The sequence below is a fragment of the Rhipicephalus microplus genome, chromosome 2 (assembly GCF_043290135.1).
Source record: "Rhipicephalus microplus isolate Deutch F79 chromosome 2, USDA_Rmic, whole genome shotgun sequence".
In the NCBI taxonomy this organism is placed as follows: Eukaryota; Metazoa; Arthropoda; class Arachnida; order Ixodida; family Ixodidae; genus Rhipicephalus; species Rhipicephalus microplus.
In genome coordinates this window covers 278,608,177-278,635,296 of record NC_134701.1, presented here as the reverse complement: position 1 = coordinate 278,635,296, position 27,120 = coordinate 278,608,177, and the positions used below count along the sequence as shown (strand labels likewise).

Here is a 27,120-nt window from a genome sequence, read left to right as displayed (position 1 = left end):
ATGCAGAAATCTACTTCGATTTCTTCTTATGACTATGATAATGACGTATTAGTGGTGTTTTCTCTTTATTGATGAGATAACTGGCAAATCTTAATACCGTTAAGTCGGACGAAGCACTCCGCTAATTCCCTTGCTGCGAACGTAACCAGGAAATGCCAACCAAAGTGTTTGCTGGTGTGTTAGCGAGCTGCAGAACAGCTTTCTCAAGCAGGTGGCGTGACCTTTTCTTCATGTACACGCAATTCCACCGAAACCCTATATCAAAGGAGGCTATTATGTATGGTAAAGTAAGCGTGGCACGATGCATGCGACAAAAGAAAAGCGTTTTAAGACTAACCGTTTTTTTTTTTTGCCGCCACGAAGAACAACCACTCGTGTATATGAGGCCGACCGGTTTGAACCGTGAGAAGAGACCCACCCGGGGACACGGGTGTTGTTAATCTGTATTCCATGTTTACGTCCTCAGATGCGCGCTTTCTTTTTCGAGACGAGCATCGTTATTCAAGCCGCATCGTTGTCCCTACACTGCACTGTGAAAGTGCAACGTCTGCATGGTCACTTGACAGTCGACTTCCCGACCGCGTTGCGTCTTGGAGTAATGTATATACGCAGCTCGCGCGCCGGCAGGGGCTTCTAAGCGAAATGATTGCCCCCGTATCATCTGCTTTCCCGCGATGTTGCATGCAGCAGTACGTATATAGGCACGCCTCTAGGTCGTTTGACGCCCACAACATGTATACCGATCTGTCAGAGGCATTGCAAATCAGTTCGGCGGGATACCGCAAGGTGGCGGAATGCTTCTAAAAGGGATAATGACAACCACCCGTTCGTAGCGCCAAGCCAAGAGTGAATCCATAGATATTGCTGAGAAAGGAAAGCTTCTAGTTCAAGGAAAACTTGTTCTCATTTGGGGATCGAACGCGTGATTACTGTCCTTTTGGGGTGATTGTTCTACTAGTTGAGCTAAACAGGATGCTAGTGATTGGTAGTGCGAGGGCGATTCCGTCAAGAACTGGAAGCACGAGACCGAGAATATTGCAAATGGGTTAGTCGAATCATGCAATCACGCGGAACGGCTCTAAAAGACGCATGGATGCTGTAGGGTTTGTGACGCATGAAAGGCTGGAAGAACCCGCGTGCAGATGCATTAACGGGAAGATAAACATAAATTGTCATGCAGTGAACACACATGCGCATGCACGTACACACGCACGTGGACTCGCTCGATGGATTTCGTGCCGACCGGTTGTGCCCTCAGGATCTCCAACGTCAGCGTAGCTCTGGTCGACTAGGATGTCCCTACGCCATCTCCTGACGCCGATCTTCGACGACAGCGCAGCTCTGGCCTACTGGACTTGCCCTACACCATCTCCTGACGCCGGCAAGAGCTCTCGCCAATGGTGCCCCGTCCTCGGACTCAGTGCAACCATGTCCATTTTTCCTGTCTTCTCCTTACTTCCGTCGTTCGCTGTCCCTGTGCCTTGCTCTCTCAGTCCTTTCTCTCTATCTCTTTACCTTTTAATCCTATCCTTTTAATCCCTTCTCCACCCCCATCCCTCGTGAGCTACTGTTCAGGCGTCCTCTCCCTGAGAGACAGTTACGGGACTCACTTTTCTCTTCTTTTCATTTAAAATCACTCCCTTCCCCCCATTCCATTACTGTCGCATGTTACTGGAAAATGGGATGCCTTCATGTTTAACGCCTGTATATCTTACGAATTATGAGTGACACGTAGTGGCATGAGATGATATTTGTTGCGCAATAATTTGTCACTCTGTAATTTTGCTTGTCACGCACTATGACGGCATTGACGTCATTTGAGTCTAGTTTTATTGCGCTGAGTGATACATATCATACGCATCAATGCTTCCAAGCACTGGCGTATAGCCAGCACTGAGGGTACCGATCCCCCACAGCGAAAATAAAAATTTCAGGAAGGCTATGTGGGTTCAACGATGATGATGATATGTGGGGTTTAACGTCCCAAAACCACCGTATGACTACGAGAGACGCCGTAGTGGAGGGCTCCGGAAATTTTGACCACCTGGGGTTCTTTAACGTGCACCGAAATCTGAGCACACAGGCCTACAACATCGCCGCCTCCATCGGAAATGCAGCCGCCGCAGCCGGGATTCAAACCTGCGACCTGCGGGTCAGCAGCCGAGTACCTTAGCCACTAGACCACCATGGTGGGGCGTGGGTTCACCGACCCTTTATATACATTCTTGCGTGGTGTTTGTATGTGTTCCTGTATATATAAACATGTAAGATTGAGGGGCTCGGTTAACCCTCATCCCCTATATGGTTACGCCGGTGACGCGTGAGAACGTCGCAGTTGTTTTCATTGTCGTCCATTGCACCGATTATGGTAATTACATTGCGCTGAAGTCTTTAAATACCCGTGGATGTCGCAGAGGCGCTTTTTATTTATGCCATCACTTTGGTCCTAATTACCCCAGTAAAACCATATATCGAAGTACGGGGCTTGCGAAAATGCCTTAGGTTTCAAATGCTCTTGCCAAAAGTATCATTCCTGGCGCTATAGAGGTGTCATTAGAGAATAATTGTGGGGTTTAGCATCCCAAAACCATGATATGGTTATGACGTACGCCGTAGCGGAGGGCTCCGGAATTGACCGTGCATGTGGTGTTCTTTAGCGTGCCGCCACGGCCGGGCTTCGATCCTGCGACCTTCTCATGAGCAGTCCAGATCCAAAATACTTAGACCATGACGGCGGGTGACGTCTTTTTCAGAATTCTCTTTTTCAAATGCAACAAAATTGTTTTGATATCGGCCCCAGTATTGCAGGGGAAACCCAATTTTGCGGGTGACATGTGCTTGAATACAATTACTGACTGATTATCATTTCAGTGGCCAGGGCTATTGGTTTGGCTGGCTCGCTCAACCCCCTACTCCGCCCCACCCCGCTGAAACATTTATTTCGTATGTGCATGCGCACAGGTACAAATGCACGCATGAACATACATGAACGGAATCGAATCACATTTCGAAAAAAATTTCTGGCTACGCCCGGGTTGCTTGCCAAGCTATATGCATACGTGTATTATTTTTATAGGCATTCCCTTCTTTATTCGGTGGTCATTATTCTTTAACACTCGATCGCCTTCCTTAAAAAAGAATATCGAGTTTTGATTGCGGTGGCCGCATTTCGATGGACTCGAAATACTAGACGCCCGTGTGGTCAAAATTTCCGAGGCCCTCCTCTACGGCGTTCATCATAATAATATCGTGCTTTTAGGACTTAAGCCCCAAATTTGTTTTTTCAAAATTGTGCCTGTAGAACACTCCTGCCCTCTTTATTCTCAAATGATCCGGCATTCCTGAACGAAAGTTTAGGAAAAGCGTTCTTTTTTAGATGCGGAGCATCTTATACTCGCGCCTTGTAGTGCGCCGTCCGCGCCGTCCGCGCCGTCCACACCGCTTCTCGAACATTCGACAGCAGACGCGCGCGCATGCGCCGTCGCGCCGTCGCCCACTCTTCCACCATCTGTGCATCCCTTCCTCCTCTACACACCGCGCGCGCTTCACTCCTCCACCATCTGCGCACCCTTTCTCCTCTACACACCGCGTTCGACATCTACAATTCTCCTGATTCTCCAGTGGACGCGCATGTGGCGTCGCGCTTCGAGAACATTCAACAGCTGACAGTGCATGCGCCCTCGCGCTGTATATATACTCAAGGTCGGCGCTCGCTCGCTCAGTTGCCGCTCGTCGGTTGGTTTGTACGGCGCGTCGACGTCCAAGGTCGCGGTGAAATGAATTCCAACGAATCCACAAACACAATGATCGACGTCCCTTCGACCAGCGCCGCCCTTTCGCATACGTGTGTACGTGTTCACTCATTTAACACCCCCTCCTACAACCACGTTAACCAATTTAGCCATCGACCCAAGTAAGTCGCAATTTAACACCCCATTTCACAACCACGTTAACCAATTTAGCCATCGACCCAAGTAAGTCGCACTTTAACACCCCGTTAACCAATTATATGCTCCGCATGCTCCTCAGTGTTCCCCCGAGGGAAGCTGCGGGCAATTTTTTTTTGAGACAATCTTTTTTCCCGCTTCCATCATCGTGGCTGAGGGGCTCTGAACAGGTAGCGCATCCTATGGAGAAAGCTTGCAAGCACTCGTCTACGACCGTGGCGTCCGAGATCGGGGGTGTACCGAGCACGCTCTTCCATGCAATCGGTGACACAGTACTGTTTAAGCTAGTGGTCTCGGTAACGTTATCCTTATGCTTACAAACTTGTGGTATCTGACCAACTCTGTCAAATACCACTGGGTCGCTTCCGCTTGGTAGAATGCGTAGAACTTTCAAGCGGACAGTGGGAAACATAACCTACCGCCATCTGGCAGTTGTACGCAGAAAATCAGCGTGTATTCAGTCGAACTCTAAGATTACTGGTACACAGCACCGAACTGTCATTGTGTTACTGCATCAAATGTTTTGATGTCCTGTACGTTTCTCATGGGGTTAAACGCATGGCTCCGGCTGCCAATCATATATGCCTATGACCTCAAATTGACTAGTTTCTGTCGCAGATTTTTAAATGCGCAGCATTCCTTTGCGTACTCTAAGCACTCTTCGAGTCTATCTGCGTATTTGTCTATCTATGTATCTATCTATCTAGCCGCGTACGTTTCTCTTGTGGTCACCCCGAGTGGTATCGTGGTCACCCCGACGAATATGACGCGCTGGTCAGGACATGAATAATGTCACAATCCCGTCGCGTACGTCGTCAAACACTTCCCGCCAGACAGTGGCACATACCCACGGGCGGGTATGTGCCACTGTCTGGCGGGTATGTGCCACAGGTCATTGACACTTGGTATCAGCCCAGGAACGAGGAGAACACACATGAACAATTTTAACGCATGAGCTTTAAGAAAAATCTCACATTGGTAGCGTTGACTGTACGAATGCAAATAATTAATGTCAGGGGCCCAGCAGGAATCAAATCCAAGCATTCTGCATGGCAATGAAGCATTTTACAATAGAGTCACGCCAGGCCTCGGAACTGCCTTTCAAGTAGGCACTAATGTTCGTGAGACGTATATTGTGGTTGCAGTGCTGACTATCTGATTTTATAAACTTATGTATGTATTCTTTTGATTCTTCCGTAACGTCGGGTGAACGTCAATTGTAGTTGGGCACCGTGTGCTGTAGTCGATTTGTGTGGCAGTGTTGTTGTTGTTGTTGTTGTTGTTGTTGTTGTTGTTGTTGTTGTTGTTGCTGTTGTTGTATCCCTCTGCAGATGGCTCGTACCCAAACGAGGGGATTGACCGATTATAAGGTGCTTCATTCCTAAAACGCAAGTTATTTAATTATGATTTGAAGTGCCTATTGCGAATTTGAAGATAAAAAAAGTTGTGAGCCCACAATTTAGCAAGAAAATTGTTCAGTCGCAGTGATGTATTCCTGAACGGCGAATAAAACACCCCTGCGTGTCCAAGGCTATCATCCTCGCGAGCACCAGCGCTTCATATCAGCTTATCGTGTCTGGTGTTACTAATACTCATGTACCTATTAACAATCCTATTGGCATCAAATTGGTTGTATATGCAGTTCTTATATATATACACGCATACATAATTGTTTGGGTGCATATACACGAACATACATAAAAGGCAATTAAATTACACTCCGTCCCTGACCCCGCCCCTTCAAAAACGTTTTCGCTACGCCCCAGGTTCCAGCATTCGCAGAGATGCAGATGTGAATTCAGGATTAGGTTTAGCTTTGTGGCGGACTGGCCTAACGCTTTCGAGGACTTCTCACAATACAGAATCCGCGGCTCTAGGTTTGCCAAGTTGGCATCACCGCGGCCTATATATTTACGCATGTCCGCCAGAACGTCGGACACCAAACGGGCGTATTTACTGAGGCGCGTATGTAGGCGCGGTCGTTTGCGATGTGACACACCGAGTTTCTCGTTGGTTTTGCTGAAAGCGCGCCTCGTTGTTCTTCTTAATGGACTGCTGTGGCAAGATGCGATAGCGTTATCTGCGAAGCGGCAGAAGATCAAAGGGAGCGGCCGCCGGAAGCAACGCATGTTTCTCAGCGGACATCAAAGGTGGTCGCTGCTTTTGCCCAAGTAACTCCGGCTCCACAGTAACGCGGACTTCTTTCCCTCCGTGAGTTCTCTACTAGCCCTAGCCAAGGTCCGGAGTACCGCTGACCCTAACACTGCCACATTTCTCTCGATAATTGAAACCCCATGTTCCTTCCACGTTCGATTGTTGGCAATGATGAATGATGCAAAGAAACAGAAGACAGTGAGGAAACGTAGAGTCGTGGAATGTGATCTTCGCAGCAAGGACACTTTGGAATGGTAAGGAATTTATTAATTCCCAGCATGCGTGTGATTTTTTTTTTTTGCTTGTGTGCGTGCTTACGTTTGCGTACACTCAACACGATGGCACGAGGTTGCATCTAACCGTAACAACACGGTGGAGAAGAATCTGGGTGCAGGAGAATCGCCGTGTGTCTCGAAACCAAATGGTATACCTCTACGAACCGGTTACGTCCCTAGGTCTCCCCACAAGCATGCCATATTTTCTGTGGCAATCCATGGTGCTCACATGAAAGCGTTCTGTGCGAACTCGGACCTATGATACATACATCGTTTGAAATCAATATTGCCCAAGAATCACACTCATTTAGTTTGCAAAGAGTATGATAAAAACGTTTACGATAGGTACTGTGCGAATCATTGCGAATGTGATATTACTTCTGTTCGTTACCGCATTAATAACTGCTGCAATCTGTTGTGCGTATATGTGCACTGATGGTCAACTACAAACCGCAGGGTGTCAGCCAACTACATCGAGTCGCCAGGCGTGTGCTTACCCCGGTGCACCTTGTACCAGCATTACCTCGACCACTGCCGCAGGAGCTCGAAACCACCCATGGGAGCTGCGGCATTCGGCAAGGTTGGCAGAGTTGCCCAAAGTTAACGATTGCCTAGCTTTCCTTTCTTCTTTTATTAGTCATAGTTTTCAATATAGCGATGTATTGCCATGTATGAACCGAAATCTGAAAACGATCTCTTTATATGGTGTGTTATATATTGACTACTTTAGTCAACTTTAGAACTTATCTTTTCCACTTTTTTCCGCTATTGTGGTGCTCTCTTCAAATTTCTGGGCCTTATCATTTCCGTTATTTTATGTGAAGCAGCAAAACCTTCAAGCACATTTGACGCCATCAGCTTTCCTAAACATTTCTCTCTCACTCATGCTAAAGCGCTTTGCACTTGGTCAACGCTCGCACTGCTATCGGTAAATCCATGAAGCTAAGCTGCAGGTAATTTGAGTCATTTGTTTCAGTTTTTCAGACTCGTTTTTGCCCCGAAGAAGAAACAGTGTCCAAGGCAACGAAAATACGAAGTTTGTGTTTCGTGTTCTAACTTCGATCCCAAAAACGCGAGAGGCCGAAAATTATGTTTTAGGGCAGCTCTTGATTGCGACTGCCTTAAAAGGGGAAAAGAAAAGCTTCTATGTTCTAGAAGACCAATTTTCGACTAAAAGGGTACGTGCGCTGTCGTATTTCTATCTGCACAAACATTTCATCATTATTTCGCTTTCCCTGATCTCGAAGGGCGCGGGATAGAATCCCGGCCGTGGCGACCGCATTTAGTTGGAGGCGAAACGGTCGATCCTGTGTGCTTAGATGTCGACGCACGTTAAAAAAACTTCCGTGGTAGAAACTTGTGGAGCCGCCCATTACGGTTTCACCTATTAATATATCGTGGATTAGAGACATAAAACCACAACGTTTTTATTGTAATCATTTCAACTTCTGTGCAGCTCATACGACAGAAGTTCCCGGCAGTTACAACCAGGAGGCTCGGAACGAGGGGGCAGTCGAGGTGAGTCTGTTAGGCAGCAGTGCATGCATATGTCTTTGAGTTCATGACATCTCTCTACATGCATGCTTTATACATTACTGATTATCTGCGTTTGGCAAGAAATTTGATGCTAATGACAAAAGAAATCTCCTGGGTTCGTTCAGGTACCACTATTACGGTATAGGCCTGAAGCCGACGTCCTTCTACTACGATCAGGCATACTGCGGCAAAGACATTACAAGGTAATGATCGCAATGAACAAACGTTGCTTTTAGATAGCCTTGTGTTTTTACCTGTCGAGAGCGTCGAGTCAACGTCGGTATGAATCGACGAATTTGGGTCCATGCACGGCCATAAATCAAGTTTGCGTAGGCAACTGTCCAGGTCTGCCTAATTTTGAGCATATTTCAAAACGACGCCTCGCAATTTTCGTAATCTGTGCAGTGCGCCTTTACTCAAAACACGCACTGTGTACATATAACCAGTACAAAAGTTCATCGGCAGACGGTGGGTCGGTGTTAGCTGTGATGACCAGTCCAAAATACAATGGTATAAACAGTGGCAGAGCCCGTTTATTGTATTTTTGGACTGCTTATACGAAGCGTGTTCAAACATAGCGGTCTTGCGAACCTTAGTCTTTTTTCTGACATAATGGATGCAGAGATGCACACTGAACCATCTCCCCTTACACTAATGTCGATTTTGCATATCTTCTTTTTTACTTATGGAGGATAGTTTATTTGAAATAAAAGTGCTCTAATAATCACTTTAAAACTGGCCGTATTTTCGATAGAAGTGCGGTCTTGTGCTGGTCAACAGTGACAATGGTGGTCGCTTTCTGTTGTCCCTTGATTATTTTCGACAACTTGTAAGCATAAATGATTCATCCAGTCCAAGACGTCTGAATTAGCTCAGTTGTATGGTGTTATGTCACCACAGAAAGCATTGAGTGTAACCCTGTTTGATTTATACTTTAGTAGTCACACATAGGTTTATCTTGTTTGTTTGATTATCTGATAACCGGTGATGTTCATTGCCCAACAGTGTTTTTTGTTTTTTTTCTGAAAGCTTTGCTGAAACATGCTGAGTATGACTTTGGAATGGTTAATGCTAAACATACGTACTGAAACAACTCAGTTATGGGAATTACTGTTTAATATACAACGAACATAGCAGTATCCCTTTTGTTTGAACCTAACGATACAGGCAGTAGACAATGCGTCGTCACCTTTGTAAGTAGTGTGAACTGTATTTCTGACTTTCAGAGATACCGTGATTGTATGGTATAGCTTCACTGCAATGACACGCTCTTCGCTTTCTTTAAGGTTCTCGGGTCAGAAGGTCAAGTGCATCGAGGTAAGAATCAAATTCTCCTTGCTACAACAGCACGAAATAAATCCTTTTTTTATGTATATAACAGGAAGAGCATATCAAACAACCAGCGCCTTGCACAAGCCGCAAGAAATGGGAGTTCATTCCTGACGTTCGAGATTTGAGTTCTACCGTGACTGTCGATTGGACAAGGGTACGAGAGCAAACAAAACGCTTCGCTTTGCAATGTCTTTAGGGGAAATGTAGAGTTTTTGACTTACATGCCCGCTTCATACGGCAATCACTGATTTCATCACCATTCTCATGATCGCCATCGTCGTCGACATCATCAACCTATCTTACGTCCTGTGCCGGACGAAGGCGTCTCCCAATAATGTACAACCCACTATGGCCTGCGGTAGCCTATTCTATTTTATGCATTCTGATGTTTTAATTTCGTCCTTTCGCCCATCTACTTGGCATCCTCCGCCGCCCTTCTGATCTCTTGGTATCCATTCCGACGCTCTAACTGTCCATGTGTCCCTCTCTTGACGTGACCAGCAGAGGTACACTTTTGCTTTCATTAATTGCTGAGATATCGGCCACTACTATTTGTGCTCGGACGCACTCTGTTGCCTTCCTATCTTTCACATTTATATATATACGGTTCTTCGTTACATTGCAAGCTAGGTAGTCCTCGAGCTGTTCTCGAGTTTATTTCTTATCGTCAATGTTTCCTTCTCGCATTCTATAAGACTGCTTTCCTCACACTAACCACTCACGTTCGAGAGTAAGCCTTCAACGATGAGGCTATTCCCTGGTCTTAGTAGCAATACGTTTACCCCTCCGAGAGTAATGTTACGCATTGTGGTATGAACAGCTGCTCCCGCACAAGCTGTTGTCAAGACGCTTATGTTCTTATAGCATGTTCAATCTCGCTTCAGGCGGAGGGCTTCCTGTCCATGTACCGTGCGCACTGTTGCAGCCTTCTTGATGCCGTCATGATAGCCGACTTCAAGGCAGTGAGTATATGAAGTTGAAATTTTCCTCTCAGTTCTAGTTGGCATTTGTGTAACCCGCTTCAGTATCAATACTTATATACTTATCGTAATGAAAGCCTCTACCAATCTGTATTATTAGAAACAGTCTTGATCACAAGTTTTCAATATATATATATATATATATATATATATATATATATATATATATATATATATATATATATATATATATATATATATAGCTACGTCTTCCAGAGTGTTGTAGCATGCCTCGTGTGGTGATGCCCGAAAAAGTGATTACCAATAACCTTCACGATCCCTAAAACAAACAGAAAAATGCAGATGCTTTGAAAAACCTATAATTCCGCATTTAGTTATGTTGCTATGGGATTCTCATGGTAAAATGATTGGCTGAGAACATATGTGCAAGCTATGTTCTGTACATTTGCCGTTTTATTTTTTTTCAAGTCTCTCACTTCATCTCCTAAGCTTTACGATCTTTCTTTTATTTCCTGATCATTTAATGTTGTAACCATAGTGAGTCCGACACCATATATGTATGACTCTGGTAATTTACAATGGGGCTTCAAGCAGTCAAAAGTCCTGCCTCTCTATTCTAGGTGCAGGGTATGGTACTCCACTTCTGGAGCAGCCTGCAGGAAGGTTTCATGTCGTTGCTTCACAGCGTCATTGTGTGTGACATTGTATCTGTGTGGGACGACTACCTCTACGCGGTAAGCCTTCCGAATTTTTCTGACGAATATTAATAACCAAATTGCAAAAAAGTAGGTAAACTCATATATACAAACATGGTAGCCCCTCAAAGGCCACCAACCCGGAAGCGGGTGTAATTTCTCGTCATCCACATAAGGCTTTTCGAAAAAAAAAATTGCCCGCAGCTTCCCTCGGGGGAACACTGAGGAGGATGCGGAGCATATAATTGGTTAACGGGGTGTTAAAGTGCGACTTACTTGGGTCGATGGCTAAATTGGTTAACGTGGTTGTGAAATGGGGTGTTAAATTGCGACTTACTTGGGTCGATGGCTAAATTGGTTAACGTGGTTGTAGGAGGGGGTGTTAAATGAGTGAACACGTACACACGTATGCGAAAGGGCGGCGCTGGTCGAAGGGACGTCGATCATTGTGTTTGTGGATTCGTTGGAATTCATTTCACCGCGACCTTGGACGTTGACGCGCCGTACAAACCAACCGACGAGCGGCAACTGAGCGAGCGAGCGCCGACCTTGAGTCGCGACGGCGCATGCACAGTGCGACGGCGCATGCACTGTCAGCTGTTGAATGTTCTCGAAGCGCGACGGCGCATGCGCGTCCACTGGAGAATCAGGAGAATTGTAGAATGTTCTCGAAGGGGAGAAGCGCGCGCGGCACAGATGGTGGGTGACGGTGCATGCGCGCGTCAGCTGTCGAATGTTCGAGAAGGGGGAGAAGTGCAACGGCGCATGCGCGCGCGTCAGCTGCCGATGTTCTCGAAGCGCGACGGCGCATGCGCGCGCGTCAGCTGCCGATGTTCTCGAATCGTGACGGCGCATGCGCGCTACATTATACAGCTAGCGAATGTTCGTGAAGAGGAGAAGCGCACGCGGTGTGTAGAGGAGGAAGGGTGCACAGATGGTGGAGGAGTGAAGCGCACGCGGTGTGTAGAGGAGGAAGGGATGCACAGATGGTGGAAGAAGGAGGAGGAAGCTTGCGGACGGCGCCGCACTACAAGCCTCGAGTATTAGATGCTCCGCATCTAAAATTTAGTTTACAACCTAAATTATTCAAGTCTTGACCTGATGTGTTGCGATCGAATAGCCGATCAAATTCAAATACAAGACATTTTATTTTCTTGCAAGAACTCATATCTGTGTGTGTTGTGTTTTTCACATTTACAAACAACGCATTATTACAAAAGTTGCAGATGTCTGAAACACTCAAGAATCAAGTAAAAGCACAAATTTTCTTTTTTTAATCCAGGCAATGCAAGAGATTCTGACTCCCATAGAGATTCAGGAGCTACCGCAAAGGTACTCTTCTTGCGAATTTGAGTCACATAAACTAACAGAGGAGAGGTTAAGGATGTGGTAATTTCATTTCTCTTTCACCTGTCAGTTTTAAACAGGAACTCAGCTTCTTCACAAGTCAACTTCCTGGCTGGCTGCGCAGTGTTATTCCAGCTTCGCTATTACTTCAGACAAAGATCAGAGGTAAGTGGCCTTGCATTAACCGCATGAACGACACCTATTTAGCTGCTTAAGACGTCATTTTTTTCTTTCCGCGCAGTTCTCCAGGAGTGGACCAAGGTTTTCAAGCGACAAATGTCATTTACAAAGCTGGCGCAGGTGGAGTGTGATTTTTTTTGTGAAAGCTTGCCAATGTACCGTCTCACTGTGCGAATTCTGTTTATATATTTTAGTCATGCCGGAGCGTGCTATCTAACGCCTGCTACACACAAAACATGTTGGACGACTTGAGCAAGCTTGTAATGGATGAAACCGTCGAAGAAGCCTTCGCCTGCCTTCAGAATGGCAGAACGGCATCTGCAATGGGTAAGACGCGGCGTCGGCTATGCGAAAATGTTTTTGCTGTGTCAATGTACACACGCAAAAAAAATTCCGCCATATCCACGAAGTGAATGATGATGAGTGGGCGAAGCTCCGGAGGTAAACCTGGTAAACCATGAATCCTCTGTACATTTTGCCCACTCGATTTTACTACATCGCTCCCCCTAGCGTACGTCGCCGCACTAAATCGAACGATTGCCTTCAACCAATGACACGCGCCATATGTGACATCATTCCTATTTATAAGATCTCGCGTCTTTCATCAACTACAAGTACCGCTTTCTAGTTTATAACATCTTGCATCTTTTCATCATCAGCTACAAGTACCACCATCTAGTAAACACTACAAGAACTAAACGAGAGGTGGCTACATACAGGAGACGGTACCGCCATCTAGTGAACACTGCAAAAACTAAACTTGAGGTGGCTACATACAGGGGACGGTACCACCATCTAGTGAACACTGCAAGAACTAAACTAGAGGTGGCTACATACAGGCTACAGGGGACGCACAGCCCACGCCCTAAGGAGCTTCGCCCCTAAAATAAACTATGCATCTAGTGATGTGTTCGTATATTATCAACACTGAAAAAAAATGTGGCGAGGGTGCGCAACAGCTTGCGATAAGCTTCTTCCTGAACAGCGGTAAAGCTGGTGAGCACAGTCAAGAATTAAGCGTCAAGCCTCATACGTAGTAATCAAGAAGCAATACTAGTAAGAACTAACATAATGAAAGATGGTTCAGTAGGAAAAGACACAAGTCTCGCCTTGCATAATAATTTGCTGTGTATGAGTGCTTCGAAAACGCTTTGACGTAATAGGGCTCGTCTTGACACTGCATTTGTGAGCTTCATGCTTCCGGGTTTGAGGGAATGCATCGCTGTACATTCCTTATTAAAATGGTAGGTGTAACCTTAAGAGACAAGAAGAGAGCAGAACGGATTAGGGAACAAACGGGGGTTAAGGATATCATAGTTGAAATAAAGAAGAGGAAATGGACATGGGCCGGGCATGTAGCGCGTAGACAGGATAACCGCTGGTCATTAAGGGTAACTAACTGGATTCCCAGAGAAGGGAAGCGGGTTAGGGGGAGACAGAAGGTTAGGTGGGCAGATGAGATTAAGAAGTTAGCGGGCATAAATTGGCAGCAGCAAGCGCAGGACCGGGTTAACTGGCGGAACATGGGAGAGGTCTTTGTCCTGCATTGGACGTAGTCAGGCTGATGAGGGTGATGATGATGATGATGACATTCCTTATTAATGGCCGTGTTCCGCATTGAATAAGACCACCACATTTAGATCGTTCAGTGGACTAGTACTTCGAACGATGACATCAACTTGCAGGTGTTGCCGAATTGCTCTCACTGTTAAAGAAGCACGCCTCGGTTGAAGACTTGACTGAATGGATGGACATGGCTCTCGACAACGCCGCCACCGTGAGTCATCACTTCTGCACACTCGCGCTTGTTGCTCGTGACGTTAGCACTATCAAGTCCGCGTATACCGAACACGCAAAAAATAAAACTTCAAAAACCGTATTTTTGTACGGAGGGTGGCTTCACGGCATGACTTTTCGATACTACAAAAAAGACGTCTTCACAGCAATACGTGAAAATTTGTTTCTTAGTTTTGTTTTTGCTTTCATTTTCCACTGTTTGTGACCGGGGGGCAGTATATATGCTAGAAAATGTGCTATCGATGTGAACATAGTGCGTCAAAAAAGACTGCTTTCAGATTTTTTTTTTAATACATACATCGTGGACATGTACGAGTGACAAACGATGTTCGTTCGACTTTTTTTTTTCTTATAAGCTATCGGCGACCGCACTCAACAGGAGCACACACAACGAGGAATTATTGGAAAAAAAACTTGCGATTACAAGTAGTAGTTTTCACTCGCCCCGCCCGTCACCCTCTTAATCACACCGCTTGCTCTCCCAAATGCATGCGGAAAAGCCACCTTTCGTAAAAATAAAAGCCAGCTTATTTTTTTAGGAGAAGCCAACTTCCACGCGCGTTTGTCACTCCTCGATATTCAATGTATGAAGACTTCCAGGCTAGTTCTTTCGGTGTAGCTGTATATTTTTTACGCAGTAACATTCAAGTAGTGCCGTGTTTGAAAATAATCATATATAAAGGATAATTCGATATTATGAAATGTGGATGCTCGCGCAGTTCCCATTGCTGTCATTTTATTTCTGTCGAAGTGTTTATGCTTGTTTGCAAATGACTATGTTGTGTGCTTTCTGGAATATCGACTACAGGAAGGAAGACATAGTGGCACGACGCACAGTCGTAGCGTTGTATACAAGGACTTCATGCTTTCCTGGATGCTGCTTTTCTCGGCCATTATGCGGCACTTGACCTTGTGCCGGGCACAGAGCTTCGGTAAGTTGTTGAAATACAATTCTATTTTCTTCTTGCAGGGATCTCTAAATATATGTGTCCATATATCAGGAAAAAATCTGAAGAAGAAGACAGAGTCTTTTATATGTTCGCCTAAAGCGGCTTGAAGTCTAAAGATATATTTTTCTTCTCAATCGATGCATTGATGTTTTCTGCAGCTAACGTGGCTTTGCACTGCCTCCTTGATCGGCCCACCTTCGGCCACGATGTCATGTGTTTACGTCAGCGTGTGACGTTACGTTATGTGACATCATGATCGAGTCATCCGGTGACGTCATGTCGTGAGACGCCACCGGTGGTCAATTTTCGCGTTTGATGGGCACCTAAGGCTTTCGCCTTCAAGCCACGCCATATTGTTTGTAATGCGCGCGTGTGATTTAGAACCACAGATATTGTGTGGGTGGTGGTGGCGGTTAAAACATTTATTTGACTTGCTGCAGAGTGACAGGTGTGCCGAGACCAGCCCGTTAGGGACTGTTCCTTACAAATACGAATTGGTGTTCCCAGTTTGGGGCTCCAGTGGGGCTAACCGCTCAAGCGCGCTCGACTAAGGCTTCTTGGACGTAAAAGTCGTGCCAGCTGAGCAGGGTTGCTTCACTGCCCCCCCCCCCCCTGAATTGGTTAGGGTTGGAGGGGAATGGCCGCGTATCTTGTAAGCACATCTATACAGAGCAAATTGAACACTTTGCAAACACACCCTGCGGGGAATATAAAAAAAAATTCCGCCATATCCACGAAGTGAATGATGATGAGTGGGCGAAGCTCCGGAGGTAAACCTGGTAAACCATGAATCCTCTGTACATTTTGCCCACTCGATTTTATTACATCGCTCCCCCTAGCTTACGTCGCCGCACTAAATCGAACGATTGCCTTCAACCAATGACACGCGCCATATGTGACATCATTCCTATTTTATAAGATATCGCGTCTTTCATCAACTACAAGTACCGCTTTCTAGTTTATAACATCTTGCATCTTTTCATCATCAGCTACAAGTACCACCACCTAGTAAACACTACAAGAACTAAACGAGAGGTGGCCACATACAGGAGACGGTACCGCCATCTAGTGAACACTGCAAGAACTAAACTAGAGGTGGCTACATACAGGCTACAGGGGACGCACAGCCCACGCCCTAAGGAGCTTCGCCCCTAAAAAGCGTTGCGTACATTACCGCTAGTTCTTAATGTTCCCCCCACCACTCTGCGTGAATGCGCAATGCGGCGAAGGGAATACTGAGAACTAACGGTGACGTACACCAACGAACGCCAATAGCGTGAACGTTGGAGTCTCGAGTGACTTACCCGTACTTCGGAACGCGTGCGTTTGCAGGTCATGTCCACATGTTGCGCGTCATGATAGAGGAGTACATGCTACTCGCCTTCGAGACGTCCGTTGGCAAGGAAGCCAGGCACCAAAGGCGAGAGAAACTGCTAACGTGCGCCAAAGATCCAGGTAAGAAAGAAGGACGGCGTGCGCTGGTTTCGCCCGTTGTGAATGTCAGGCTTGCGTGAATAGTAAATTTTAGTCTCGAAGTGAACTCGAAGCAATTAGAGATTTGGTCTAATAATCTCGAATTTAATTGGAATAGTGTATCTCACATAAAATGAAGAACAATGTTCGTATTCGTCATACAAAAGTAACCTTCACAATATTTTTTTAAATGCAAACAAGGCATGTGCAAATGTTTTATTCATTCAGTGCAAATGTCATTATTCTTCGTTCGAAGGAAAGGAAAGCAACTTTGAATAACAGCAGGATTTGACTTTCGGTAGAATGCAAGTGATAACCTGTAAAATACGCCACATATTAAAAGTTTCTGTACTTAGAGTGTATAAGCCGGTATAACAAGTTTTTGAACCTAATAGTGAATGATGAATCGATGTGAGAGAAACATGTTCATCATCATCATCTTGACTGCGCCCTCTGTAGGTCAAAGGCATCTCCCATGATCCTTACAGCGGCGCTTCGCGGCAGTGCAAATTTTCCCTGGACATGTGTACTTTGTGCATAGCATTTGTTTACTGCAGTGAAAGCATCTTTACAACGTGTTATATACAGATTAATGTACACCGACTCGTTCATTTTGAATACTTCCTAAATTTCCGGTAATTTAAATTCGAGTGGAAGCGAATTAAAGCACTCTACTACTGTAATACAGCACCTCCACCAAAATTATGAGACGTTCTAGGGAACAAAGTCGTCAGATGGTAGCGTAGAGCAGCGAGACGTAACGTACAGGAATGCACCCGAACAAAAGCTTCATGAGCAACCCGTCGGTCTCTTCTCTTCTAGCAACATCCCCACTGCCTCTTGCTGTCCAATACAGTTCAAATATTGGAAGTGCCCGAATATTCCCACAAGACTAGTGAATTTGTATACCAGGTGCAAATTTTCAATTGTAGCGCCTCCTGATTTGGATGTTCTGCGCGTGCACACGGGGAAAAACAGTGCTATTCAGAAAAGTAGTATATCGGGGCCTCAATAACCCTCCAATATTTCATTTTGGAGGGTTATTTCAATAACCCTCCACCTAACCCTCCAATATTTCATATTGAAGGGTTTACGCAAAAAAAAATGACAAATGGACAGAGAGAAGAAGAGAGAGAGAACTCTTTATTGACAGAGTTCTGCCGGCACATCTATGGCGCTTGCATGTTACGTTGCGAAGCCAAGAGGCGTATTCAGGACAGAAATTCCCAAGAGAAACGGAAGGGCGACAAAGGAAAGAAAATACAATGTATGTAGTTTTAATGAAGAAGAAAAAGAGTGGATGTTTCCTATAATTGGACAGCGTTTTTATTCGTTACACAGTACTACCGGAGCGTCCATTTTTTCCCAAGGAGAAGACGCTGGACATATCGGGAATCCCGTGGCACTTCGGAAGTTGAGCACATTCTATTGTGAATACAAGACAAGTTGTATACCTTTTCTGTATCTCTGGCATTCTAGCTAAATTGGTAACACGGGAATCCACGCTGGATTTCTAGCAAAATTGGTAACACGGGAATGCACGCTGGATTATCAACGGTAAAAAAACAAAGACAGCTGAATTCCGCGTATTCCGTCCTGTACAATGTTGTGGTACTTTCACACAGGTATCACTGACACTTATTCATGACGTAATAGTAATTAGCGCTTTATTTGTTCGTGCAATTTTTCCCCAGTACAAGCGCACTGCTCCTCTCACGGTTTTCTGAACCGAGTGCTTTCTAGGCTAAATGTTTTTTTTTTTTTCCAGACAGACACTTGTCCGGTTAATATAAGCTTAGCAACTTTAGACAGTTAGTTGTCTTGTAGGGTGTGTTGCTTTAATGTTCCTTTTTCAATGTCTTCGCTGCTGCTACAGATGCTGTGCGCACCAGAATGGCAGCGTCGTACGCGGCTCTGGTTTTTCAGCGTGCATGCTGAACTGGTATCCCACAGGTTCCCTTCACCAGTGTTGTTGGTATAAATAAACGTGCAACTCCGATAAATATAATCACGCTGTCTCTTCAGATCAACGTGTCCAGCCATCAAGTCGTGACGCTGGAATGAACATCAACGCTCCTGCATAAAGGTCATCGTAGTAGTAGGAAATATATCAAACAAAAGTTAACCTTCATCGTGACATTTAGAAAAAGTAAATAGTAAAAAAAGCAACAAAACTTAGTGTTGCATTGGTACTGCCGCTTATATAACATAAATTGTAACTTCATTTGTCGTTTGTCAGAGTTAACTTTCTCGCCACACATGCATAAAATATTCCACAAGTACACATACAGTGTCTAACACGGAAACGGCAGTTTTAAACACTACACACGATGTGATGCCACTGAATAACAGTTAACTACGTTCTAGTAATATCAATGCCTTCACCACTCTTGTCCTGTTCACCAATTTGCTCCCCATGCCGTTTACTGCGACATTTCGCGCCTATTCAAATGTTATGATTCGTTCTTAAACTTTGAAATTAATGTCCGATTGGTGTCACTACAATTTGTGATCTTTTTATTTCCACCAACCTATCGAGTCGCATTCTGGAAGGTTGTCAATCCCCGTGTTGGGACAAGATCTCAAACTTGCAACCTTGCGATACGGTAACACATGCATGTTGCGCCATCACTGCGAACGCGCGCCCAACGTCCATACCACGCGGTGCGTTGGACACTCGGCCTCTGAGATTCAAAACGTGCTCTGCCTGGCGCTGCCCTGCTTGGGTGATTGTTATTTCGGAGGCCAAGTGATTTCTTTTCTTGCGATGGTGGAGCTCGCAGTGCTTTCGTCTGCGGGACCGCCGTGTTTGGGCTCGGCCGCTTGATGAAAACTATAGTAAAACCGCACCTCCTCGTGCGTATCCATCGAGCAGCCGTGCTTTGGGCACGGTAATGCGGGACTGCGTAGAAGCAAAGATGGACGCATCTCAAAGGCTGCAGAAAACGCGACGTTGTTTCTCCTACGTGCCGTTCGATGCCGCCACGATGCGTGCGCACTGCCTACGCGCAGAGCGCGCAGAGCGCGCAGAGCTGTAGTGCATCGTAGTGTCTCGTAATGAGTGGAGTTCTGCGCTTCATTAAGGTCTAGAGCCTTCTCCGTGGACATGTAACGTGCAGTCATAATGAGAATTGCAGAGTTTGTTCTGAATATGCGCCATTTGTTACGACCACATTGAAGCACTACGCGTAATGTCGTTTATTGCAACAGATACTCATCATGTACCTAATGCTATAAGAACGTGCTCAAAGGGTGGGGTGGGGGGAGTTGTTTTTATCGTGATGAAAACTCCCCCCCCCCCCCCCGCGCCCATTTTTTTTTTTGCTTTAACAGTGCTATTAAGAGAAACGAGGAAGAAAAGGGAGGCAGGGACGTTAACCAGAGGCTAGTATCCGGTATGCTACCCAGTGCTATTAGAATTACTTGTAGCGTAGTAACCTTGATATTGTGTGTGCATCTGTGTGTCTTTTATTTATGGTTCACTCATGCGTTGTTATTGAATGGGTCAGTATGCATTCTATTTACCATGGTTATCACAAGAAACAATTCATTAAGTGATTATTGTTTAGATATTCAAGTGAAACCCTTTTCCATCATGGCGTTTTACATTATCTGCCATCGTTCTGGCGAGCTCAACTCCATAATTCGACAAAGCGCACTGTTTGTACCTTGTACTCGTGGTCTTGTAATGAATATAGCTTGATATGAAATTACGAATCGTACGTGCAAACAAAGTCGAGCAAGTAAACCTGCTGTTGGCTAGTTGTATTGCTCGAAGCTTGCTAACGCTACTTTGCCTTATTTAGTCCCCCGGTGTGAACATGAACATAAATAAAAGAGGGGGTGACCGGCACCACCAATAGGTGTGACGGGTTGAAGTCAATTTACGATCAATTATGAGGGTAGTTCTGCCAAGGCTATGATTTCAAAGAGAAGCCACGTTTCAAGAAGGGGAAAAAAAATATGCGCAGGGTTTGAAAAAGAATGAATACCGGGAAAGAGATTGGTAGCGAATGAAGAAGTGCGACATGTACCGATGACGTGGCGTCGCCTGCGTACGCCAAAGAAAGGAAATGGGGTTTTTGGGCAGTGGTATGTTAGGGGGGGGGGGGGGGCACTTTTAACATTATGGGTACGTGAAGTGCCAGTCTGCCGTTTATTGGTGCAACAAAAATGTATCTAATTAGACATAGAAGAGGGAGTGGGCTCGGCACGTAGGAGTGCTAGGAACTTCTGGTAGGATCCGTCTGGTGGGCTCCGAGCGTAGAACAGCAACAGGTGCACGTTGGAGACTGCAGTAGAGATGGTTGCCGGAAGCCAATGAGTAGAGAGGTGGTTCTTGCAGCCCATGTACTGCCACTAAAGAAAAATGTGTTGAGCAGTGAGTGAGCTAAAAATGTCCGTTGAGAACGTTTTGTAGGAAGTGGAGGGTCATTTAAGTCGTGAATGAGGGTGCTATATATGATAATGATGGCGGATAAGGTGAGCTTTGACCCGGTGACGCCATCGCTTTGTACCGCAGGGGAGAGAGAGAGAGAAATAAAGATGCAAGGAAAGGCAGGGAGGTTAACCAGAGGCACATCCGGTTTGCTACCCTGCACTGGGGAAGGGATAAAGGGGAGAAAAGAGGTTGCAGAGAGATGAGAAGGTACACACAATCACGATCACACTCGGTGAGCACACACAGTCTACAGGCGGTCGCTCAAGTTTGTTGACTTTAAGTAAAGTAGCAGTGCTTTAGTTGCTTTCTGCGCAACTGAGGCAGATGCCCAAGATGACGCTTAAAATAACTCGAAATAATACAAAAGGTGATGTGTATGGGAGTGATAGAGATTTCGGATGATAAGCGAAGAAGTGTGATAGAGGTGTGCATCGGGGGCGTGGAGGGGTGATTGATAATAGTAACAGATGCTCCCATGAAAATTTCTTGCTGTAATAATGCGCGCTGTGCTTGTTGGTTAGGGGCGCAAGATAATAGAAGTGCTAAATGGTAGAGCAGCCGGAGATGAATTTGAGACCCCTGCGAGCAGACGTGGAAAGGTTCTGTGTGGTGGAAATCATTATTTGTGTATTCTGTATAGTCAAGGGATCCAGTTGTAGACTGAAGTCCCAGCGCCCTCGCATTGCCAATTGGTATAACACTTAGATGGAATGGAATGAAAAAAAATTATTTTGCCACTGAGATCTGAGGATTGTTTTGGATTTAGCTTTGATCGAGCACGTTGAAAATCCAGCGAAACGGAGGACTCTATGAATTGCCGCAACGGAGTCCAAATGGTCTGGCAATACATTACCTAGAATTATCATGCGCTCAGGGGCGTGAATGTGGCCTGTGGTTGTACCGAAGGAAACAACATCATGGAGAAGTAACCTGAGGGCCAATGCATCCATCGTCGTTGGAGATGTTACAGAGTTTGGCGAGCAGTGACTGGAAATCGGTGTGTAAGTGAACTGAAGAGGAGGGACGAGATCCCTTGATATATAATAATGCTTCGTAAATTGCTATAATTTGGAAATGGAGGTACTGGAATCATTGACGACTGAGAACGTTGCTACCTTTTAAACCTGCTGCGTATGGTTGGTGATGACGAAAGCTGAACCAGATGCACAGGAGGTGCATAAGCCATCTGTTTATAGACACGGAGTGTGGGAGCAAGGGGCGTTGTGCAGTCTGTGATCGGAGGAAGTTTATTGAATATAGAAACGGTAGGCGGACAGAGGGGTGATGGAACCAAGGAGAACACAGATACCGAATTTCGTCTGTCCAGAAGATTTTAGTTCCAAGGTGGGTAATATGCCGGAGAGAGAAAATAAAAAATTCCGTGGCTCGTTGGCGAGTATTTGGAGGGATGATGCCCGGGCTGTGTAAAAAGCACTGAGTGCGACTATAAGATGGTTCGCTGCAGTGATAGATCACGGTTTTTCAAATTCTTAGTTGGGAAAAATGGACTGTTATGCAGGCTTTTGATGCATAGGAGATGGAGGGCAAGATGGTATGTTTGCATAAGCGACCGTTTAGTGTGCTGGGGAGACAATGGTACAAATGGATAAACCCGAGGATCCTGGACGTCGAAAGCTCCGCCCTTTGCTTGAAGTGGTCAATTTGAGTGCATAAATCGTATAACTACTTCTCGGTGGCTTTTCACAGTAATCGTGAATAGTAACTTCGTAGTTACTATATACAGGTAATGACACATCCTGTCTATATCTTTCGCCTTGTCCTTTGTCTCTTTTGCGCTAATTATTTAAGTATGGGGTGGTGAATATGGAGACAAACACCTACTACCTCATAGTTCGTAAACACCACTAAATCTCTGAAGTGTCTGTCCTCCGTTCATGTCACAAATTATCGTTCATTGTGCAAATAAATATATTTCATAAATGTCATTGCTCCGTCACTCAAAGCGTTCACTCGTCCACAATGAAAAGTACCACCCTTTTTTTTAGAAGATACCTTGCCGTTAAAGTGTTCACTAAGTAGGTAACTAAGAGGAGTTTGCAAATATTTCATAATTGCGAAGATGTAACTGAATAGCCAAGACTCCTAAATATGTTTTGAAAAGTTTAGGACTATTTCAGTTTGCAAGTTGCACCCCGAAAACACAAACTTCATTTTCGCGAGCATAGTGGAGTCATAAAATATTAAAAAAAATTTATTGATGCAACAGGTCGCGTCACATGCGAGAATATGCTACCGATTGCCTATTTCTCTCTGATGATGCATCGTTTAGCTATCTAGTCTGCATAACTATTTGAAAAGTATGCAGTATTTTTTTTCGATTAAGACTTTCGTTTTTCTTTTGCTTTTTTTCTCATTTTTATTCGTCTCGAACCTGGAAGTTCGCTAATTCCAGATTTTTATTGTAACTAATGCCACATAATTTGTATTGCCATTAACCGGCGAGTTGAGAGCACGTTCCAGTGACTTCGTGCAATTCCTACGAAGACAAGACGCCTTTACACGCGAACTTTGGCAGCTCCTCACTTCGCTGATGCTTTTGATGCGGATGTTCAAATAAGACTCGGTAATTTCTTATGAGCGGGCTTTTGAAACACCCACTCGTTGTGCAATAAACTTGTTTTCATGCCTAGCGGAATTGTGCGTTTCTCGCACACAATAATATTTCAGGCATTATGGGTACTCATCGCACTAAATGACATTCGGATTGTGTGTGTCTGTCTGTCTGTCTGTCTGTCTGTCTGTCTGTCTGTCTGTCTGTCTGTCTGTCTGTCCGTCCGTCCGTCCGTCTGTCTGTCTGTCTGTCTGTCTGTCTGTCTGTCTGTCTGTCTGTCTGTCTGTCTGTCTGTCTGTCTGTCTGTGGTTGAACAACTGCTTGGTACGTAGATGCCGTGTGTTGGATTCTCACTCGAACCCACTATTTTTATCATTTATTTTTTTCACCTGCCTCAGTTTTTTTGTTCATTGAAAACGCTGATGTTTCGCAGACAGTCAACGACACCGGCGCATCCACCGACGCCGACGCCGGAATTTCCGTTATATGAGCGTTTTAAAGATGTCGCGTTGAAAAGGCAATCAATAAACAACAAAGTTTGCACGGCTGACCCCTACGTTCGTCTCAACCACAAGTAATTCTCGGGAAACCTGTCGTGTTGGCTTTCCCACAAGTACGCATTCTGTGAGAACCTTATTGCAACTTATTCCCGGTTAAAATTGGGACACCAATCTGTTACGTAGAGTGCATCTGCAGTTGCTGGCCTTTGCCGCATCCAGTTAGCTGCCCGACGAGGAAGTAAACGTGAGAAACAGCACTCGAAGACCCACCACACGCAGCCTATTCTCATACTACAGAAGCAAACGGCTCCCCCAGGACATACGCGTCGTTTCTGGGCGACACGAACAAAAACCCGACCGCGACACTATAATAATAATAATAAAAAAAAACTCGAGAGAGAAGCAGCACCTCTCTTCTATAGTTTCGTCTTCCAGCGGCATCGCGGTAACTTGCTTGTTTCAGTCGGGGTTTCGAACGTCTTCCTGGCTCGCAGGTGCAATCTGTTTTGCATGCTAGGACAGAGAAGCCGATGGAAACGACGCCAGTGACAAAACGGGGAAACAAGAGGCTTCACTCGGTCGGTCGACCGGCCACTGCGTCTGGCTCTTCCCCTGGAAACTTAGCGGATTGGCCACGGTGCGCAAATTATCGATGCACGCGGCAGAGTTGCGCAGCGGTGCGTAACGAGCCGATTCAGGTTTCGCGTCGTCGAGACGTTTCTTTTAAAAGAAGCACTTTGCTGCAGGGCTCTTGCTTTTGTTCGTCCCTATGCGCGGCCCTTCAACTGGAAGCAACTCGATCGTCCGGCCGGCGCCGCTCATAGCGGTCGATTTGAGAGGAGGCGGCCCAACACGGGCTCCTGTCGTTTCTGCTTTGTGCGCCGCACCCTCGTTTGGGTTGTTTCGCGCCGAAGCTAATGAGTATCCACGGCCGTCCGAAAAAGACTTTGACCCGATTGCGAGGACGGACGAGTGTGCGGGTGAGCCGCGGCTGTTTTTTTTTCTCTCGACTTTAGAGCGTTGATCGAGTATGCGCACAGTTTAGATCGTGTTAAGTGCGCAACAGATAGGCGCGTCATAAGCGCGGGAGCTGCTGTTGAGAATGTTTATCCCGATGAGCGCGCGCGCGCGTGTGTGTGTACCTTATGAACTGAATGTAAGAAATATCTAGTAAGACGTGAAATGAGGAAGATAGAGGCACTTGAGTCCTTAAACTGTTTTTTACTGGCTTTGACGTTGCAGCCTCATCATTTGTCGGCGGAGCCTGATGATCTTCGAAAAGTATAGTGCGGCGTGTTTGGTACACAATGGCACTGCGTCAAATTTGCGTACCACACTGCACGTACCACACTGCATTTGCGTACCACACTGCATCACGTGCATAGGTATGCACGTGATCCTCCATTAGTGGCGCTATGCTTTACTGCAGCCGCCCCCCCCCTTTTTTTTTTCCTCCAATTGCTCTATTCCTGGAGAAAAAGAGAAGTTTCGCAATAAATGCTATAATGAAAATGAGGTGGTGACCTCAATTTCTGAAAGGCCTGATTTTTTTTTTTTGCCCCCGATTTTACAGGTATATAGGAAGTGTATACAGTCCTCGTTGCCACAGCGCGCTGCGCGACGCTAGGTGTGATGCGTAACAGGATCGCTTACCTCATGAGCAATAAATAAATGTTGGTTCGATGAGTTTTTTTCTCGCACACACGGCGCATAGCTGTGTAATGTGTACTGGCCGTGGCAGAGCATTATTTGTGTACATTCGATAACTACGAACCGTATATATTCCCACATCGACCTTCATCAGCTGCTCAAGCTTAGCTCTAAACTCAAAATTTGACGTCGAAGTGTTTGAGCCATTGCGCACCAAGCTGTCCACATCTTATTAAACAAGGGAATAGGAAAGTTAAAATTATTGGCATAATCTTGCTGGGGTGGTCCGCTTGTACTCATAGTTCTGTTTATTCCTCAAAACACCTCCAAGCGTTCAATCCAGCATAGCTGCCACGCACGCATTTTGCAAGTTACTTTGGATGACCTCTTCTCTGGCGAATGCTAGTTGTTTGGCGATACGCGAATTTCCGGGTCATGGCGTCTACGCATGATTAGTGTCTGTAGCCTCAGGATTGCATTCCCTTGAATGATAAACAAACGTCGACGTCTGACATCTAACAAACCTAGCTGCCTCCAAGCGCAGCTTGTTGAAACTCACCAGCACTGCATAAACCGGCAAGAAGTGTGAAATTTCAATGTTGAATTTTGTTGACTCGCGATGGCTTTCGGTATATTAATTTTTCACGCATGAATTCGGACACTGGACAATCGACTACACATAGAATAAACACAACACGCACGCGGCTGTGAACACATTCGTACTGCCTTTCAATTTCGTCACAGCCTATACGTAGACAGTTTTATGAATGGCTCACGAATGGAGGCCAAACATGAAGGGTTTGACTGGATGTGCGTTAATTTCTGGACAGAAGGGTCCAAAGTCAACATGCCAAGCAATCAATGCATGTGCGCCTTATTCAGAGGACCAGTTCACAGTACAGGTACGCAATGCACTTCGGGACAATGTGGGTTTGGCTGCTATGTCGTATATTAGCAGTAACCTGTTCCCAGTAGTGTTGGCGTGGTTCAGATAGAGATGTTGAGAAATGTTCCTGAAAGTACTTTACTTTCTGAAAATTGTGAACAACTTCAAGAATTAGCACTATAGAAAGCAACAGAGACCTTTAACATGAGCAAACGTCTGCAGATATGACGTCCATCTGGGTGACGATGAAGTGGAGTGCCAGAATGAGCCGCTTTCTGCGAGCCGGCCGCGTTGATTTAACATTGCTCACAACAGATCACTGACACCTAAAGTGTACTCCTATAGTTTTACAGTTTACTTTGTTTGCTTTGTTAAGTTTCCTTCGCTGCGTTTTTCGCTCACCATGCAAAGAGACATTTTTAGGGTGAATGACCTACGGAGGAA

The 27,120-nt window shown here is 45.5% G+C and overlaps 1 protein-coding gene across 2 annotated transcripts in view; it reads left to right on the top strand.

The window, feature by feature from the left end:
- The window catches only part of LOC119163070 (DNA-binding protein RFX6), a 283,694-nt gene extending 265,059 nt beyond the window's left edge, over positions 1–18,635 (top strand). Inside the window, exons 1-16 of one of the 2 annotated variants that reach the window (XM_075882090.1) lie at positions 6,172–6,355; positions 6,833–6,956; positions 7,833–7,894; positions 8,038–8,115; positions 9,199–9,229; positions 9,294–9,398; positions 10,129–10,206; positions 10,806–10,919; positions 12,163–12,212; positions 12,298–12,392; positions 12,469–12,527; positions 12,602–12,734; positions 14,093–14,184; positions 15,013–15,136; positions 16,487–16,609; positions 18,504–18,635. In XM_075882090.1, the coding sequence (XP_075738205.1) occupies positions 6,270–6,355; positions 6,833–6,956; positions 7,833–7,894; positions 8,038–8,115; positions 9,199–9,229; positions 9,294–9,398; positions 10,129–10,206; positions 10,806–10,919; positions 12,163–12,212; positions 12,298–12,392; positions 12,469–12,527; positions 12,602–12,734; positions 14,093–14,184; positions 15,013–15,136; positions 16,487–16,609; positions 18,504–18,565 (1,416 nt within the window). In that variant the 5' untranslated portion in view covers positions 6,172–6,269 and the 3' untranslated portion in view covers positions 18,566–18,635. Of the gene's footprint in view, positions 1–6,171; positions 6,356–6,832; positions 6,957–7,832; positions 7,895–8,037; positions 8,116–9,198; positions 9,230–9,293; positions 9,399–10,128; positions 10,207–10,805; positions 10,920–12,162; positions 12,213–12,297; positions 12,393–12,468; positions 12,528–12,601; positions 12,735–14,092; positions 14,185–15,012; positions 15,137–16,486; positions 16,610–18,503 lie in introns of those variants that run through there. The other variant, XM_075882089.1, reaches the window with a different exon arrangement.
- Positions 18,636–27,120: the final 8,485 nt, after the last annotated feature.